The 19,787-nt window shown below is 42.5% G+C and overlaps 1 protein-coding gene across 4 annotated transcripts; it reads right to left on the bottom strand.

The window, feature by feature from the left end:
• Window positions 1-889: 889 nt before the first annotated feature.
• xpot (exportin, tRNA (nuclear export receptor for tRNAs)) lies at window positions 890-19,577 on the bottom strand. 4 transcript variants are annotated; one of them, XM_038709441.1, is made up of 26 exons: window positions 19,425-19,577; window positions 15,911-16,067; window positions 15,509-15,591; window positions 15,343-15,399; window positions 15,168-15,237; window positions 13,970-14,200; window positions 12,437-12,621; window positions 11,682-11,850; window positions 10,721-10,957; window positions 10,433-10,480; window positions 10,170-10,208; window positions 10,019-10,081; window positions 9,788-9,912; window positions 9,567-9,711; window positions 9,356-9,475; window positions 9,168-9,262; window positions 7,918-7,987; window positions 7,595-7,833; window positions 7,123-7,408; window positions 6,814-7,003; window positions 5,936-6,052; window positions 5,731-5,846; window positions 5,592-5,639; window positions 5,417-5,488; window positions 3,469-3,525; window positions 890-3,227 (listed from the first exon to the last, which is right to left on the bottom strand). In XM_038709441.1, exons 2-26 carry the CDS (start codon window positions 15,995-15,997, stop codon window positions 3,201-3,203), a joined length of 2,976 nt encoding a protein of 991 aa, XP_038565369.1. In that variant the 5' UTR covers window positions 15,998-16,067; window positions 19,425-19,577; the 3' UTR covers window positions 890-3,200. The 4 variants fall into 4 exon arrangements, with proteins under 4 accessions (XP_038565369.1, XP_038565370.1, XP_038565371.1 ...); XM_038709442.1 differs by having other exon boundaries at window positions 13,982-14,200; XM_038709443.1 differs by lacking the exon at window positions 10,433-10,480.
• Between the last annotated feature and the right edge of the window lie 210 nt (window positions 19,578-19,787).

The raw sequence follows: 19,787 nt of genomic DNA, 5'->3' as shown, positions 1-19,787 counted from the left end.
AGAAACAGAAATGTAAAAAGACATTGTGGTAACATTAGCAGTTAGCATTGGAGCTCTTTAGTATCTGTTGACCAGCAACGCTAAGCAAACTTAGCTTCTTCGCTAACCAAATTATAACATTTAAATCACGACAGCTTTGGAATTGTTTGAAGGTGAATTTTAATCCTTTGATGGAACTTGGCTAGCACTTTCCCACTGCTTCCAGTGTTTGTGCTAAGCTAAACCGATCTATGTAGAGATGTAATTAACATCGATCTAGTCTTCTGACCCCGGGAGACCGCTAACAACCACATTTCATAAATATTCAAATTATAAGGTTTTGAAGCAATTTTGTTACATTGAGTTTTAGCTAGTAAGTGGATCTTTAAGTTATTTAGTCAAACTACTGTTTACAAGCTCAATATTAAAGTTAACTTAATTATTATGCATGGAAAAAAAAATATCATGTCAATGTCCGAATTTGGTTCCCTTTTAAAATTGATGCTCCATAATCTTGCACATAGAAATCCATTAAAGAGGACGCACACAAACCAATTTCATCCTGACGTGTTGCATTTAAGAGGTCTATTATTATTAAATATGTTGGAAGGATACGTTTTGGTGATATTCCATTAATTCCTTCTTGTCAAGAAATCCCATGTACAGAGACAAACCAACAATGAACTGATCCTGCTTACAAATACTGTGCTAATCCAAATGTGTACTCATCCACTTGTAAAAATAGTCCCCAAAAAGCACAATTTCCTCCTGTTTGAGGCTTTTTAAATGAAATGAACTATATTTTTGTGAGTTTATTAAATATTTGGAACCAATAGGCCATAAGGACTACTTAGAGATTGACTGACATTTGTGGGATTTGTTGACAATGAGAAAAACATAGACCACCACCTTTAAGACTTTAAACTAGCTTTATTTAAATGCCTGCATGACCACATTTAATTGAGCGCCAACACTCAAGTTTCAGGCACTTTTTTCTGGGAGGTTTCTGGGAAATAAGAACTTTAAAGCCCAAAGAAAAACTGTTAATCAGATAAACCAAATTAAAAGGAATGCACTGAACATCACAAATTGATTTCAACAGTGGAAACAGTAACTGAGATAGATGTACAGTCAAACAGAACAATGTGGGTCGACACAAGATCCAAAGTGTTAAAGAACATCTGAAATATCTGTACAGAGTCTTGGTTTAAATGTGAATTTGTGTTTTTACATCAGCAAAAATAGTCAGACACAATGTTTACACTTCTCATCATCTTACACTGATTGGGTTTGATACTGTTTGACAGCTCCTTCACAGTATTGCTCACAGTAAAGCGTTGCATAATCAATTAAGTCGATCATCCTGAATTGTCACAAATGCGTCAATGTAAAATTCATTGAGCTGCTTCTGTACACAAGCACATTGTTGTTTTTTTACATGAGCTGTACATGAATTATTCCTATAAACGAGTTTATGTATTACTCTGGAAGCTCATTACTGCCAAGAAAGGAAAAAACAAATAGATTAAATGTTAGGTAGTCCGTTGTGCTTCTCCGCACTGAAATTAAAATTAATCTAATTAAGTCAAATTTATGAGAGATTTAGTACATTAAAAAAAATCATAATATTTGACTTACGTCTCAATTCTGACAAGTCAACATTTTGAGATCCTAAAAATATAAATGAAAGTCAACAGTATGAGACAGTAAAATATTGAATTTTGTGTCACAATTATTTTTCAAAGGTCAAATTATGAGATAGTAACTGAAAATTTTGACCGTTTACTAAAACATTCTGAGATCAATTAATTTTAAGAGATACAGAGTCAAACTTATGAGATTTGCTAAGTGAAAAATACGAAGGAAAAAAAGATAAATAAATATACTCATAGCAAGTCATTAAAATTAGGATTTTATTCAAAATTAGATTTCAAGATCAAATCAAAAAAGATTTAATGCTAAATTGCAATTTTGAGACTTGGAATTTTAAGTTAAACTTTAAGTCATAATTATGAGTGTCAGTCAAAAATATTATAAATCAAATAAAAAATACTGGAATGTCAAAATAATGAGATTTTAACAGAGAATTTTGACTTTAGAAGTCACAATTATGAGATTTAAAAAAGGTCCAAATTAGTGAGCTACCAAGTCATAATTTTGAACCTAGAAACTCATAATTCTGACTTTTTATGGAGTATTTTTAAATCGTATCTAACTTTTAATCTTTTGTTTCAATTTTCTGGCAGAGATGGGCTTCCATATTTAGTTTCCAGATGGGAATGAAGATTCTTTTTAAACTTAACCTAGGAACTTATTTACATTTTTTAACATCTTATTCTCTTATTTACATTTTGTTCCTCTATTTTCTGTTCATTTCCATCTGAAATTAAAAACAGCCCAACATATTGGTCATGTTTTTAGGAAACAAAAATATTCCATGGATTATTATCTTTTAATTTTATCATAAGAGGGCCAAAACTGGATTATCTACATCCCATCAGGTAACAAATATAAAAGAGTGGTTGAGATAATATCTGCTTTTAAATTGAGAATTCAGGAAAATATAAAGCCGAGCCGGGCTGTAAGCACTTAACGTTTCACTTCAAACTTAAAATCAACCATCTATTCCTCCACACATAAGGAAAAAAATAAATCAGTGCCACATTTTGAATAAAAATAATACAATTCAGCCCTTTTTGTCAATTCTGTGGCAGCAACAACCCCCCCCCCAAAAAAAACAAACAAACTCAAATCTAGCTTGTTTTGAAATGTGGTTTCTAATGTGAAGGTTTGACTAGAATAAAGCTATCGTTTCACAAATCCTAACAGACATGTTCAGATCGTTTAAGGGATAATTACCAAATGTTTCCTCAGGCAGGTCGTGTCCTCTCCCACAGATCTGTGTTTACTTCAAAAAGCCATTTCCCATCACACGACTTTCCACAAAAGTTCTTCACTTAACTCCATTTCTGATCATCAGTCGAGCTCCTTTACGTCCCACGTCGAGTCCTCGTGGACAGCTCGTCTCGGCGGCGGCTGTTGTGTCCGTCCACCGACCTTCTGTCCCGACTTGGAGAGACTGGGCTTTGTAACGCATTCACTTTTTAAGTGCAAAAAGCAGCTCCTATGCTAAGTTCCATTTGTTTTGTTGTGAAGTGGCGTGCACGACCACTTCCTGTGAAGTGTCCTTTCAGTCCCCGTGAACTTCCAGTTTTCATTTCCTACAGCTTGGCTCGCTGAAAGAACGCCTGCACAGACGTGAAGGAAGGAAGGAAGAGTATTACCAGGTGGTCAATACAGCAGATACACAAGCTGAGAACCAAACCGCCTTATTGATTCTAATGCAGGGGACTCCCCCCCCCGCCATCACCCCCCGTTAGTGGACTTGTTTAGTTTGCTCAATTCCTGGATGGTCGCGGCACTCCTTAATTGAGCCAATACAGCCCCCACAGCCACTTTTGAAACCCGTTGTAATAAATACACTCGTACCTTAATGTAGTTTTTCAGGACTTTGACGTCTGGCTGCTGAACCACTTGGCAAAGCTCCTGTAACGCAGAACATAAGAAACTGTCACCAACACACCCAGACCCCAGAGAGACGCCTTCAGGTACCTGACCAACAGTCCGAAAACACTGAGGTAGCCTCCCACTCGTAGAACAAGTCAGGTCAACGCTTTTTACAGCGATGTCACGATCGCAACTATGAACACAAATTCAACAAATCCCTGTGAATTCTGCACGTTGTCCAACGTCAGCAAACTCACTTCCCTGTTTAGAAGACGCAGCAGACGTGTGCGATACCAACGTCTCACATTTACCTACGACAATAACAGCGAAGGACCGAGAACACCTGGATCCAGATCTTCTTCACCAAAGCGGGGAGACTGTTCCGCAGAGCGTGCAGTGTTGTGGTCCAACACTTTACCGCCGCAAAACATACAGAGAAAATGTTAGAAACACGTGGAGGACGTCGGGCGAGACGCAGGCTGCTGCATCCTGGTCAGCTGCAGGAAAGAATCAAGGTCAGCTGGTTTAACCTCATTCCTGTAAAACGCCTCTTCAAGGCAGATCCAAAGTAAACTGAATGTGGTTCTTGAACCATCTGGAGTCTCTGCCTGGTTTTGGGTTTCTCTGAAAGAAACACTCTGGAGAGTCTGACCCAAAAGTCAGAATGAGTGCAAGAGCTACTGGAATAGATTAATATAAGTTTAAAACACACTAAAACTAATATATTTTTCATTTCCACTTGAAAATGCTTGCCAACAAATGCATGCAGACTACAGCTGGGACTTATTAGCTAGAATTCACTGTGGGGCCCACGGCATTAAGCCTTACCCAGTCCAAGTTTAAATTTCATACCAATACCATGAAAAATGACTGTTTTCCACAGGTTTTTCTGAGTGTCTGTCTTAGTGTATTTTTTCTAAATAAGCCCCGCCCCTCGGCGGCAGGCGGCTGCTGCGTCGCTCCGGATCAGCTGGCAGCTCCACGCAGACGTGGTTTTTTGCTGGTAGATCATGAACTTCCTACTTAAAGCTGGATATCGTTATTTTCAGAATATTATTGGCTACAGGAAGCGCCAGTCATCGACTGGTTGCTTGCAATTGGCTCGGCCCACCCAGGAAATAACAGGGGCCGGCCCTTCCTTACAGCGCGGGCTCTCATTGGCTGCTGTAGGCTGTGAAAGGGACACGTGAGCTCCTATTGGGTCTGATTAGCTGTCAGTCGAAAGGTCAGAGTTAAGCGGCTAATTTGAATACAAGCTATCGTAGTCGTTTACATTCAAATCAGAGTTATTCCGGTTATAATGACACACGAGCCGCGTCTGCCGGCGGATATGAAACAGCAGTCCCTGAGGATTTACTGATGGAATAATCATAATGATCGGTGGATGAAGTTACTGTGAGGCTTCATAGGTGAGTCGCGTAAAGTTTGATTGTACTGGTTGGTCTGAGAGAGGCGCTGATTGGACCCGCTGTGGTGACCTGATTGGTGGAATCACGAGGATTTTAGCTTTCAAACAGTGGATCATATGAGTACGAAGTTAACATAGCAGCTGTGTGCACAGACCGAAAGCTGCCGCCAGGACCTGAATTGGTTGGAATGTTAAGAGGTTAAATATGCAGGGTCAGGCTCGCCAAGTCCTGGAGGGACTGTTTAATGATTCAACTACGATTCTAAAAACATCACATCTACCGTGGCAGTTTTCACTTATTCCCCCAATTTCATCACAAAAAAAAAAAAAACACCCAAGAACATCAAAAAACGTTCATCGCAATATTTTAGAAAAGCTGCTGCAAAATCAGGCATTTTGAGGACGCAACGATGACTAAAAAGGCCGTGGACATTTAGAACAGTTTGCTCTACCAGCCTGTAGTGACGCCGGCTTGGGAAGCCAGCTACATTAGCACTGATCTGGTGTTTACTGGCGTCTTACCTGTGAGATTTCCGGTGACACCTGAAGTGAGGGCAAATACTCCTGCTGCAAGAACTGGATAAACTCCGGCCCCTGAAAGAAAACGTTACTTACAACGAACCAAGGGACAGAAATTCTTTCATTTATTGAATTTGAGGATTATTTAAAAGCTTCATTGTGTAAAATTTCTTTTTACCCTTTTGAGATGAATCATTTTCAGCGTGACGGCGCACTCTGACAGCGTCTGAAAAACAAAGAGGAGCGCTGCTTAACTTCTGTTAATGAATGAGTCAAAATCTCCTGTTTGCAGAATGGAGTCTGGTGGAGAGACCTACCAGGACCGTCTGAGCGTCCGAGAGGTCAAAGGTCGGTTTGAGAGGAGCCAGGAAACACGCAGGAACGATGTGTTTGTAGATGAAGTCGGGGAAACCCACCATGCCGTCTTTCCCTCCTGCAGGTTTGATCAGAAGACAGAACTTAAAGAGAGAGAAACGCTGAAGGAAAAACGATGTAATAAGTAATAAAGACTTCTCTTCTCACCCCACAGCTCCACCAGCTTGGAGAGGATGATGAAGCAGGTTTTCTGAGCGACGGGGTCGGGGAAGTCCACGGCTCCCTGGATGATGGTGAACACAACTCGCTCGATGTTCTCCGCTCCTGAAAACAAGAACAAATAACTTCAGCTGTGCTCCAGCAGGAAGGTTTGCCTACAACTCTTCATCATTTCAGGTATCAGTCAAATCAATCTCCGTCTGTGGTCTTAGCTACAAGAATGCGAAAGAATTTATCGGCGTGTCTGGTCGCAAGTCCGGCGATCAGCGTAATTCATAGTTTAAACAGGCGTAAAGTCAAGTTAGGCGTTGGTGCAAGCGGGGCTAAGATGTGGAGATCACCACGGAGGAAAACGTAACGTGCCTGACTCACAGGCGAGTTCATCGACTGACTGACCGCAGGTACTACTGTAAGAATTTAGAGGCGGCTGAGTGGAACGATTTTGGTTTGAACTGCATTACTTTGATTAACGTTTGCTGCCGAGTGAGCTCCTGCTGGACGTTTTGTTTTCTCCCTCCTTGATTGTGCAAAGAGCTGAACTTATTAAGCATAACTCTTCCCAAGGGGCCGAGTATCTTTGTTTATTTCTAATTGTTTGTTGAAACCACGCCCTGCTTTTGTTGAAATGTTGCTGACAATATGTCTTACTAAAATAATCATTAGCTGCAGCCCTAAACTAAATCTCAAAAGCTCCCAGACTGACTGTTTTATCTGGTTTACAGGAGTCACTCCTGAGTTATTCTCTTTATTCACGTGCTGATGTGTTTGTCAACAGCATCATCAGGTTACTGCCTTGAATTTCGTCTTAACATTAAAAATATTTTCTAAACAGAAACGAGAAGTTCTGCTATCCGTTAGCGACTCACCCTGGTTGGCCATGACCTCGTTCATCCCGCTGCCTGTGATGGTCTGGATGAAGGTGAAGTAGCTCCTCCTCAGCATCTGTTTCTCCAGAGCGGCCGCCTGGTCGTTCTCCTCCGCCGGCCTGGCCAGCACCTCGAAGATGGCGAGCACCAGCGGCATGAAGACCTGCTGCAGGAAGGGAGACACCTGCCGCTGCCGTGGCAGAAAAAAGCTCGTTAATCACCCCGAAGAAGAGCTGCCAGTTTCTAAACGTGTGATTTTAGCGGACATGTCCCAAACACCTAACCAGTCTGCAGTTTTTCCCCGCGTACCTTGAACTTGGCGGTGATCTGGCTGATGAGCGGGATGAACTCCTGCAGATCTTTGGCCTCGCAGTCCTTCAGCATGTGTTCAGAGGCGGCGGGGATGAAGGGCAGCACCTCCTCCTCCAAGCAGATGATCATTCGGTGCAGGAAGGAGCGGACCGAGCTGCGCAGCACCCCCCGCTGGACAGGGCAGCTCAGCGCAGGCAGGAAGGTCTGCAGGCAGTCTCGGTAGACCTCCGTACAGCCGCACTGCTTCACCGTCTGCTTGTTGCTGAACGCCTTGCTGGTCCGACTGCAAACAGAGAAAGAAGACGTGACGTTCAGCTAATTTCTTTTGTTTTGCCTGATTCATGTAAAGACTCCCGCTGGCGAGCTTGAAATGTTGAAACAAAGAAAATAAAAAGCCACAATCTAAAAAAATAAAAAAAACCCGTCTCTGAGCGACTCATTAAAACGTGACGGCAGGTTGGATCCTCACCTGGCGAACCCGACAGCGTGGCTCAGGCAGTCTGCGAGGACGGCCTTCCGCTCCTCCTCCGTCTCCTGCGGCAGTTTGGCGAGCAGCAGGCGGAAGGCGTCCAGCAGCGGCAGCAGCAGGCTCCTCATCAGCGCCTGCTTCCTCTCTACGGGGCTGTCTCCGTTCACGATCAGAATGCCCGCCGTCTCGAACATGAACAGCTGGTCGTCGCTGGTCAGCAGCGCCGGGAAGCCGTTCTCCTGGACAGAAGGAAACCGCATCAGTGTTGAGGGCTGACGGAGACACGCTGTTAACTCTGAGAGGGATGACGTGCTGATACTTACAGGAGGAGCCAGTTCAAGCAGGTCCTGGATCCGGGTCAGGATGTCCTCCACAAAGGCATTCATGTGTTTACTGTTGACACAGAGGTTCAGCGAAGTCAACACACAGTCAGAAATTAAACTAAAACCACACAAACAATAATATGTTTTGATGTCTTTATTGAACACTCTGAGTAAGAATCACAACGCAGGATGGAAAAAGTATGTTGTGACTTAGAGGAAGATCAGATCTCATTCCAAAGGGTTCACAGACTTTTACCTGCGACTATAACTAGAAACAGCCAGAAACATTATTATATATATAATATATATATTATAATCTCTGTGTTATAGGGCTGTGTCCATACACCAAATACACGGCTCGGTTTTTCCCCACATTTCCCCCCCCCCACACAGTTGGAAGACAATAAATTTGGTCGAAGGTGTAATATTTACAAAATACAGGCCTAAAGCTTGCACAAGCTTTAAATACAGTGTTATCGACAAATACTTTACTTGGGCGGGTTGGCCAGGTATATTTGCACCTGTGACCGTACCTGGCAACCCACTTTAGCATAGAAACACAGAGAGAGATGCCATCTGATATTAAGTTAACAGACAAACAGGAAATTATATATTACGGAGCGACAGTGAACGCATCACTGCAGATGTCACTCAATAACGTTACTTTCGGTTTTCAATCCACATGCGGTGCATGTGAGACCAGAGGTGCAGGCTAGGTGTGCGAGTGTGGGGAGAAGAGCAGATTCAAGCAGTAAATAAACACTAAACTAAGGTGGGAAATTACCTAAAGTAACCTGCTGTCAATACAAATACGATACACATTTCATTATTTCATCATTTTAATTCTTTATTAATTTCTTTTTCTTAGTGTTTACTCACTACACCTTGGCCCCCCCGCAACTAGTTTCATTAACCCAAGATGGATGATAATATTAATAATAATGTTTTTAACAAACATATAAAGTTTCTTTACGCCACTGGCTAAAATAAATAATAAATCAAGTCTCTCAACTTTTGAACTCCCGTGTTTCTGCACATTTATCAGAGGTTCTACAGAACATCAAACGTTTCTTAACGCCGTTCTCTCCTGACGAGTGCATCATTTCTGGCAGTGGCGGCTATTACAGTAACGTACCCCACCTTTAATAAAACTTGGTGAAGCTCTTCTTGCTTGGTTTTTGCTGTGATCAGTGTTGAGGTGTTTCTGTTATTTTGTCCACCTGGTGGTAAATGACTGCAGCTGGACTCACTGTAATGTTTTGACGAATCTGGAGAAGAGGTAGGCCACCCTGCTGCGGACCTTTGGGCTGTTGTGTCTCAGTCCTCTCTGGTCCAGAAACGCCATCTGGCACCGAACACAACACGGGTCACACGGAGCACAAAACAAACCTCATCCGCACTTTTCTTTTCATAACCTGCTAAAAACAAAGTCACTCACCAGAACGTTTGGGATGTGCTGAGGCTCCACGATGAAGAATTTATCGTATCGAACGACCGTCTCGAAGAACTCCAGAGACACGGAGCTGTGCTGGTAGCTGCTGACGCCGCAGGACACCAGCTGAGGATTCAGAGAGAAAACAGTTTCAGAGTGGCGAAAACACAGGAAACAGCTGAACGGAACATTCATCATTTAGAGTCATGTGACCCACCGTCCTCATCATGTCCTGCAGGGCGCTCGTCTTCGCCGTGTCTCCGGTGAAATGAGCGCCGTGAGATGCTGGCAGGGCCTCGCCCATCATGTACAGCAGCCTGATGGCCACCTCCACCTCCATGAACGGCGCCGTCTGCCAGCTCCTGAAACACAAAGACGGCGCCGATGTTTTATTATTTCTCTAAAGAAATGAGTGAGTGAGCGAGAGCGAGCTCTTACTGCATGGTGTTGGTGAAGACCCGTCGCACGGCCTCCAGCAGCAGCTCAGGAGACACCTGCGCCAGACGATCCAGCAGCATCTTCAGCTGCTTCCTGTACTCCACAAACATGGCCTCGTCCTCGCCCTGACAAACACAACCAGAGCGTCTGCTGCGGTTTCACGTTCCTTAAGAGCGTCACAGACGACGACGACGACAGTCAGCGGCAAATAAAAAAAAAAAACTAACTCACCTCGTTTTCAAAGTTGTACTCGTCGTCGTACGTCAGCTTCTTCATGACAGCGAGCATGATGGCCTGTGGTGGAAAGGCAGGCAGAGCGTCAGCGTTTTTCAATCCTTGTGTATTTGATCTTTGATTTCATCGTTTACGGTCAGAGACTCACCTCTATGTTCGTCTTCTGCTGGTCTGTCAGTTGGGGAAGCTGCAGAAGCAAAAGAAAATACATCAATTCGACTTATCGCTGAGACGTTATCATGAAGTATATGAAACAACTCCCCCAGACCTAAAGATATTTATATGTGATACAATCAAAAGCTCCAGTTACTAAACAAACCTGGTGAACACTTTGTAATCTCAACTGTCAACCAACACAGAAATAACAGCCACAACGTATTAACATCTACATTTCCATCCATACGAACTCACATCTGCTGAGGAAGGCTGTGTGTCTCCAGAACAGCTACTCAACGGACCCTGTAGTTTGTTTTGCCAACCCAAGATGTTTTATTTACAATCACAAGAAAGAGAAACTACAATGAAGAAATCTTTAATCATTCATCGATTATCAGAACAGAATTTATTTTATTCTTTTAATCAATGTATCGACACCCCAGGTCTCTAAAATCCCATAATATTCCAGGACTTCCTTGCCCAGGAGGAGTCTTTAAATGCCTCCTAACCTCCTGGACTCTGATTGGTCCAGGCGGAGCTCACCTGTTTGAGCACGTGCAGGTATTCGTAGCAGAAGCCGACGACGTTGGCCGAGATGTCGTCGTCCTCGTGCACCAGAAGCTGCAGCAGCAGCGGCACCTTGGACTCCACGGCCTGCAGCGCCTCGGCCGTGTCCTTCACATTGCCGGTCTTGGCCAGTTTGGTCCAGCTCAGCACCAGACTCTGACCCATCCCGTTCACCAGCCGCGAGAACTTGGCCAGGAAGTCCACGTCCTCCTCCTGGCGGGACAGGAAGAGGGAAGTAAAAACAAAAAGCCATCCAGGAAGTGAGGAGAAGCAGGAAAAGCATGCGACCTCGTGGCCTCTGGGTATAAACAGGTGACACGTCCTCATCTGAGATTCTGCTTTTCAACAATCAGATCTTTTCTTGTGGCGTGACACAATTTAGCTTTCTAAGTTTTTCCTGAAGTAAGACATAAAGTCTCAATCTCAAAAAATTCCTTAAAAGGTTTCCTTAGTTAAGGTGTTTTCTACATTGAAAGAGATTTTACAGCTTTAAAATGTTACTGTAAGGACGGAGAAACTACTTAAACTGTTTTCACCCCGCAAAGTTGGAAAGAAACGAAGAAAGAAAAACTAATTCAGTCAGTCAGAGGAGGAAAAGACTGTACTGCTGTACAAATAACAGCAACCAGGAAACCACAAACGTGGGAGGAAATTACTTTGAAAATTATTTTAAGAAGTGAAGAGGTCCATCCAGGAGATCCCCCCCCCCCTCATTAATGTTTGCACAACCTATCAGATCTGATTCTTTTATTACACATGTAAAATTGCATGCAAGTTCCTTGTCTGTGCAAAAACAACTTGGCAATAAATCAGATTCTGAGAAACAAAATAAATGTGAAAACTGGCCAAAAAATAGATTATTATTATTATCATTTATTCATCTTTTGTGCAACAGTTTAACAAACTTAAGGAATTCCTTAAGTTCTTTGACTCGAACCTGTTCCACGTTGAAGAACCCAGCAGACTGCAGAACTTGGCACAGCGACTCCACCAGCTTGGTTTTATCCACGGGGTCCATTCCTTTGTTGACGATTTCAAACAGGCAGTCACAGGCCTCCTCTCTGAGCTCCTCCACCGACATCTGGCTCAGCAGCAGGTTCACAAAGCTGGAAACACAAGAGAACCACAGAAAAGTCAGAATATCAAAGTGCTGCGGTAACTTCCTGCAGTCAGCTGTTATTTATTTATATTGTGCATTTTTTGTGCACCGCTTCACCCAAGCAGGAATGTCTGGCTCTGAGAAATGAAGCCATGTTGGAAGAGCATTAAACCTGCGTTCTCTCCAGCGGCCAGCAGGGGGCGACTCCAGCGGCTGCAGAAAGAAGTCTCTGAGAAAATGTTTCTACTTGTCAGCTGATTTATTCCCTCAGTAAACACTTTCCTGATGAGTTTCTGGTCTCAGTCGCTAGTTTCAAGTCTTCTTCAGCACAGCATGATGTTCATTTAGTAAATTATGGTCCCATTTAGAGGAACAGAGACCAGGAAGCAGGAGTCGCCCCCTGCTGGCTGTTAGAGAGAATGCAGGTTTACGTTACTTCAGCACTGGCTTCAGTGGTGAGAGCCAGAGTTTGCCGCTACTTGTTAGTACAGACAAACTAGAGTTTCTAAATTGGTCAATAATGCTTTTGTGCATCTATGAACATAAATCTTTTAAGATAATCTTTAATGAAACTTGTGCGTGAGGTGACTGACCGGTCGTTGGCGATGAGGTTGAGGTCGATCCAGGACACGAAGGCTCCCACCACCTCCAGACACTGACAGGTGAGCTCCGGGTGGGAGTGCTGGTACGTCTGCAGGATCTGGAACCAGGACTCCACCAGGTGGGGGATGCACTGCTCCCGCATGCCGTCTTTGATTAAGGTGTTTCTACGGGTCTCCTGAAGGACAGAGTCGACACCATTAACCCTCAGCTCAGAAAACTGACAAGTAATCAAATACTGATTCTCAGATTAGTGTCTTTAACTTCTGCCAATTAATCAACGGACAAAAATCATCGATCGCCACTTTTATGAACAACAACACTCAGATTTGGACAGAAACGGCCACACAAGTTTTCATCGATCATTCTTTACTTTCCTTCCTGCAAAACCATTTTCATCACTGCACATTCATCTCTGTCATCACTTTGTGGGTTTTACTTCCTTTTCCTGTCTTCCTCTCTCATCACTTATCATCTCACCAGTGCAGCTTTTTACTTTCTTTGATTGTTCAGTTAAGATTTTATCATTTAACGTCTCTTTTTCTGGTTTCAGCAGGACAGCTGAACATGACTGAAACGGGGAACTTCAGCATGCAAAGCTGCGTTCTTCAGTCAGGAGGTTTCTCCTAAACAAACAGCTGATTACAACATGTAAATAAAAACACTTAGGACATGAGAGCGGCGAGCTGAGATGCTGCTAATGTCGTCTGGAAGTGTTTTAATGTCCGTCGGCGCTGGAGGAGCCCCGTTCTGTCTCCCAGCACATCCACTCCATCTGTGGCTAACCGCACCTAAATTTGGAGTGCGCACGTATTCAAGCCTTTATGGTAAATCCACTGAAAGGTCCCAGAGCGATTTGACTGAATGTGTCCATTAACAGTAAATAGACACATGTAATCTACTTTACCCACCATAGTCTCTCCACATCCTGTGGGAAACACTGACGAAAAAGCTCATTCTGACTATTTAATTTGTGGTTAAAAAAAGCCTAAATAAATGGAAACAATGTGAATGTACTTGTTCTGTGTTTTCATTATTTTCGGTTTCGGACAAGAATTTTAATTTCGGTGCATCCCTACTTTATCCAGTTTGTTATTAAACTTGTTATAGACTTCTTGTGTTTCTTGATTATACTCGCACAAAACAAGTTATTTTTAGTGGTCCAGCCTATTATTTTCATTATATTCCAACCAAATCTGATGTTCATATAAACATTTTGCTCGTGGATAGTGACGTTTCTAAATAATGATGTCTTGAGTAATAACTTATGTGAGCTGGTTCGTTTGCTTGACCTTCACTTGTCTTTAGACCGCGTTGGAAACACACACAACAGTGGGCTGAAGGACCTTTTAGCTCCTTGTTCCGGATATTTTTGGAGAAAAAGTAGCTCAATTCAACAGGTATGGATTCAAAAGTGTCCAATCGTGAATCATTTTTTCATTTTCTTGCGTCAAACACACTCTTTAATTTCACGAATAAACTCCAGGATCAGCAGGAAGCCTGTGAGGAGGAAGAGCGCTTCTTACCCATAGTCTTACCTCAGGGGAGTGGAGGATGTCTCGGTCCACCACCTCAGCGTCGATGGCCATGAGCGTCCTCAGGTATATGTCAACGCCGTGAGGGTTCAAACCCACTAGCGACAGGATGTCGAAGAAGAACTTGGGCCACAGAGTCAGATACTCCATGACGAAGGTGAGGGCGAACACCTGAGCCGCCTTGTTCCTGATGAATGGCTTCTCAGGGTGGGCATTCATCAGCTGCAGGCAAGGAGCAGGGACAAAAAACCTGTCAGCACTCACAGCAACATACATGTAGTTTTTATTCTGTTTTTTTAATACTTTTTGTGACTTTCTATGAAATACGTATATTTTTTTTAAATCACAAATTTAATGTGGGATAATGTAAATTATTTATTTTTCTATCTCTTCTGTCCGACTTACTAAGTGTGATTTATTATTATCCGGTTATCTTGCTTAGAGTTTTAGAAGAAGTATTTTTATTGTATAAGTGTATGTGTATACTGTATTTATTTGATAAAATACACAGCGGCTACTTTTTAATATTTAAATAAATAAACGTGCGAGACGTTAGCGCTTCAGTGTTGATCAGATTATACAGTTTTTCTCAGCTCACATTACAAGTAAAAATTCTGCATTCAAACTTTTACCTCAGTTGAATTACTATCAGCAAAACGTACGTAAAAGTTTAAAAAGTAAAAATACTCATTATGCAGAAAAATGTCCCGTGAGTTTGTTTAACCAATCGGCTCATAGTTGTATATATTTTATATTTTAACTCGTCCTCTCACATATTGTTTAAAAACCACACAGCAAATCAGATAGTTTTATTTCAACTTTAAGCCCGTTTGTACCCTTTACATACTTTTACTTGTCTCAATATTACACATTATTATGTTCTTATTACCTTTATTTCACATTGGGTTTTCTTTGTCTTTTGAACAGTGTTGAGATGCTTGACACAAATAAAAGTCCATGACATCTATTAAATCTAAATTAAATTAATAATGAATTACATTTTATTGGATTGTTCATTCTGGTGCATTTACATGTAGTTGGCTGAGGTGGAGCTAATTTTAACTTCATAGACATCATGACTTTATTATAAGCCGACCACGTGTTTTCTGGAGTTGAAGTATAAAATATCACAAGACAGAAATACTCAGCTAAGTACTTGTAAACTGAAGTACATGATGCGGTGCAGTACCTGACACTGGAGCCACTTCATCAGAGTCTCTCTGATGAGCTGCTGCTGAGCTGCACTCAGACCAGCGTGTCTGCAACACAAACAACAGATCTCAGGTCGTTCAGATGAAACTAACCCACATTTCTACAGAGAGGATCATCAAACAGAGCCGCTGCCGCCGCCGCCTCCTCCTCACCTGAACTTAATCTGATGTTCCAGAACTTGGAAGCAGAAGAACTTCACATGGTCGTCACTGGAATAACAAACAGATTGAATCATGTTCACACGCGTCTGAATCGATCCATCAGCAGCTGTAAGAGGAGCAACTCATCCTGCATCAGAGCTGTGGACGTGAAACTCACTTGTAAATTCCTTTAGCGAGGGCCTCTGCACAAACCTCCCAGGCATCCTGAGACTCCTTCAGCTGCTCAAAGTATACCATGGCCTGAGGAACCACAGACACCAATATTAAACCATCAACACAGCTTTCTAATACTGCCACAAAGCTGTCCTGCTCGTTAATCTATCACCTCTCCCGCAGCGGTGCTAAAGACGGTGCAGAGAATCACTACCAGTTTACAAATCTCTGCATCAACAATTTGAATAATTAAGGTGAGACACGGCAGGCAAAAAAACATTGAGTACTTTATTTTACTGCAGATTGTCTCTGTAGTCTAAACTGTGAGAAAGGCCTAAACTCTACACGATCCATGGCAGGATTAACCCTTCATTTGGTCCCCATTTGTGTGCAAACAGTGTGTTACCCTCTGCCTGTAGCGGGCATCGGCGTTCGGGTTGAGCCCCAGCAGGGCCTGCTCGTCCATGACTGCAGCGACAGACTGGCAGGCCATCCGTGGGTTAGCTTTCCTCCTTCCAGGCAGGTTCACTCCTCTCTGCTGCTGTCAGGCAGATTTCTCTCATCTGGTGAGAAAGAAGCAAAAACCCCTGAGGCGAAATATCCTGAGAGCTCTCATCTCTACTGCCCCTGCTATGCTACATTTCATAACACAAATAACCAAAAACTGGCTGCAGTACATGGAGGATTTTGTACCCAAATCAAACTGCGGTTCAGTACAACGAAGCGAGAAATGTAATCTGCAGATTAATCAAAATAATCATTAGTTGCAGCTGTGGTGAGGTCAGCTGTGGTATCCAGGTGAGGCGACCAACAGAAACTATGTGAGTGAGTCAGCACTGGTGTAGGTTGAATCTCTGCACCTTACCCAGGGCTTTAGTCACGTAGTGTTCACTTCACAAACCTCAGTGGGAAGTAGAGTCGGGCAGCGTGGCCCTACAATAATATCAAGTCTGTTGCACAGCCCCCTTTTGTTGTCACAGACCTGATAGTTGTCAACTATAAAATTAATTACCAACTATTTTGATAATCAATTAATTGTTTTCAGTCCTTTTATAAAAGACAAAAAAGATTCAAATTCTCTGATTGCAGCTTCTTAAATGTGAATGTTTTCTGGTGTCTTTCCTCCTCTGTGACAGCAAACTGAATATATTTGGGTCGTGGACAAAACAAGACGTTGGAGGAACACAGATCAACACTTTATCCCATTTTCTGGACCTAACGACTAATTCATTAATTGAGAAAAAAATGGACAGATTAATCAATTATGAAAATAATCATTAGTTGAAGCCCTAATTTTCACAATTTTCTTGTTTATTTTGTCCTCTGTGACAGTAAACAGAATATCTTTTGGGTTAAGACGACATTTTTTACAAGTTATTGGATCTAACAACTGATTAATCACACTAGGTTCCAACTGTTACTTTAATCTTCAGTTATTTTGCTAGTTGCTTTGTGTCTTTTTTTCCATTGAAGATAAAACGTCAAAATTCTGATTCCAGCTTATTAAATGTGAATATTTTCTGGTTTCTTTCCTCCGCTGGGACAGTAAACTGAATATATTTGGGTTGAGGACAAAAACAAATCATTTGAGGACATCATCTTGATTTTTGGGGAAACACCGACTGACATCTACATTTATTCATTTAGCTGATGCTTTTATCCAAAGCGACTTACAATTGCGATACATGTCAGAGGTCGCACGCCTCTGGAGCAACGAGGGGTTAAGTGTCCTGCTCAGGGACACTTTGGTGGATGTGTCACAGTGGAGAGTTGAACCGGGTCTCTCAGACCAAAGGCAGGCATCATTTCTTTCCTCCTCTGGGACAGCAAACTGAATATATTTGGGTCGTGGACAAAACAAGACATTTGAGGACGTCATCTTGAGCTTTGGGGAAACACTGATTGATATATTTCACCATTTTCTGAACCTAACAACAAATTGATTAATCTATCTGTTAAACCATCTTTTTTGTCCACAACTCAAATATATTCAGTTTACTGTCACAGAGGAAAGAAACCAGAAATTATTCACATTTAAGAAGCTGAAATCTGAGAATTTCAACGTGTTTTTTCTTTTTTCTTTATTTACATAACCATTTCACCAGGGGACTATGATCCCATACAGGCGCTGAGTAACTGTATTGAGCAGGTCAACGATTGGATGTGCCAGAATTTTCTTCAATTAAACAAAGATAAAACTGAAGTTATTGTTTTTGGAGCCAGGGAGGAACGATTGAAAGTCAGTGCTCGACTTCAATCTGTAATGTTAAGAACCACATATTCAAGCCAGAAATCTTGGTGTGGTCATGGACTCAGACCTGAATTTGAGGAGCCACATTAAGACAATTACAAAGTCAGCCTACTATCACCTGAAGAATATATCAAGGATAAAAGGACTTATGTCTCAGCAGGACCTGGAAAAGCTTATCCATGCATTTATCTTCAGTCGACTCGACTACTGTAACAGTGTCCTTACAGGCTCCCTAAGAAATCCATCAGACAGCTGCAGCTGATTCAGAACGCTGCTGCTCGAGTCCTCACTAAGACCAAAAAGGTGGATCACATCTCTCCAGTTCTGAGGTCTTTACATTGGCTTCCTGTAAGTCAAAGAACTGATTTCAAAATCCTGCTGTTAGTTTATAAAGCACTAAATGTTTTAGGGCCAAAATACATTTCTGATCTTCTGCTTCGTTACGAACCATCCAGACCTCTCAGGTCGTCTGGGGCAGGTCTGCTTTCTGTCCCCAGAGTCAAAACTAAACAAGGAGAAGCAGCGTTCAGTTATTATGCTCCGTATATCTGGAACAAACTCCCAGATAACTGCAGGTCTGCTGAAACTTTTCTTTTTACCATTGCTTTTAATTAAATATTTAAGATTTTTCTTTTTATTGATAACTTTTACTGTCCTGTTTACTTTTTCCTTTGTTTTTTGCTTTTTATTATTTTCCATTTAACTCTTTTAACCCTGATTGTAACACTGTAACTTTTATTCTATTTTATGTTGCTTTTAAACTTTTTTATATTTCCCTGTTGTTGCTGTTTTATGTAAAGCACTTTGAATTACCTTGTTGTTGAAATGTGCTATACAAATAAAGTTGCCTTGCCTTCAAAATTCACTGATTAATCGATTATAAAGATAGCTGGCGACTTAATAGTCTGCAAGTGTTGTATTAATCGCAGCAGATGTAGCTGCTGTGGCCTCCTGTAACGTGCTCGGGGGGTTTTAGCCAAGCATCATGACAATGTGGCATCCAGGTGAGCTGAGAGTGAGTCAGCACCTGTTTGTGTTAGAGGCCAGAAACACACCTGAAACACACCTGATCAGCGCTGACAGCTCGTGTTTACTTCAACCGGCCGTTTAAAGCGTGTTTATGGAGGCTGATGAAGAGGAGGATCAATACAGGCTGACAGCTCAGCCTTCATCTGATGCAACGCAGCGTCAACACTTTCTTTAGCCACCTTATCTGCTGTTAGCAACACACATGCTAACAGCTCCACTGAGCGTTTCAGTGGTTAGACTGCGACACAGATGACCCGTGTTGCGGATGTTGGACCGCTCCTCAAAAAATAAAAGTTGACACCGCGAAGCTACAAGCTAACAACTTATCTCACATACACTTAGCCGCTAACTCAAGCTAGCGTTAGCCGGCTAGCTTCTAAACTCGACTGCTGCGGTGATCCTGACCGTGTAACAATAACTGAAACACCGGGGAGCGTTCAGAGACAGGTATACTGACAGTCCGGGGGGGAAGTAGAAGCGGTTTTATTGTGTTTTTATTCTTGTTTATCGCGGTAACGTCGCCCGTCAATCACATCACCGCCGCTGTGTGGAAATCTCACGATGACAAACTCCGCCGTAACGTTAGCCGTTTGTAAAGTGAGCTAATAGCGGAACAAAGGGCGCGTTCAGGAGAGCTCACCTTAATGAAAACTTAATTCATCATTCGTTTCCTCCTCCTGTCCCGTCAACTCATCGCGGAGCCGCTGCGAAGCCTCCAGAAATCAGTTGCACGTCGGTTCAGATTCACACACGACAAGAAGCGGCGTGTCCGCTCGGTTAGCATCCGGGTCACTGCCACAGGAAGTGATTCACTCCTACGTCAGCGGGAGCGTGGATACGTCATGAATCCGGACACACGGGTAGAGTTTACTAATTAATGTGTCATTAATGTCACGTGACTGTGTAAATATGTTGTGCAGCTCCTCATCATACTGGGAAAATTCCACATGGACCCAAAGGATCCAAAACAAACGCTGCTTCAGTCGATTTACACTTGAACTGA

This window comes from Micropterus salmoides, unplaced genomic scaffold (assembly GCF_014851395.1).
Source record: "Micropterus salmoides isolate LMB-PRFRI ecotype aquatic unplaced genomic scaffold, ASM1485139v1 Ms_hic_scaffold_9, whole genome shotgun sequence".
Lineage (NCBI taxonomy): Eukaryota > Metazoa > Chordata > Actinopteri > Centrarchiformes > Centrarchidae > Micropterus > Micropterus salmoides.
The sequence above is the reverse complement of the archived record's forward strand: the minus strand, read 5'-3'. Positions and strand labels throughout refer to the sequence as shown.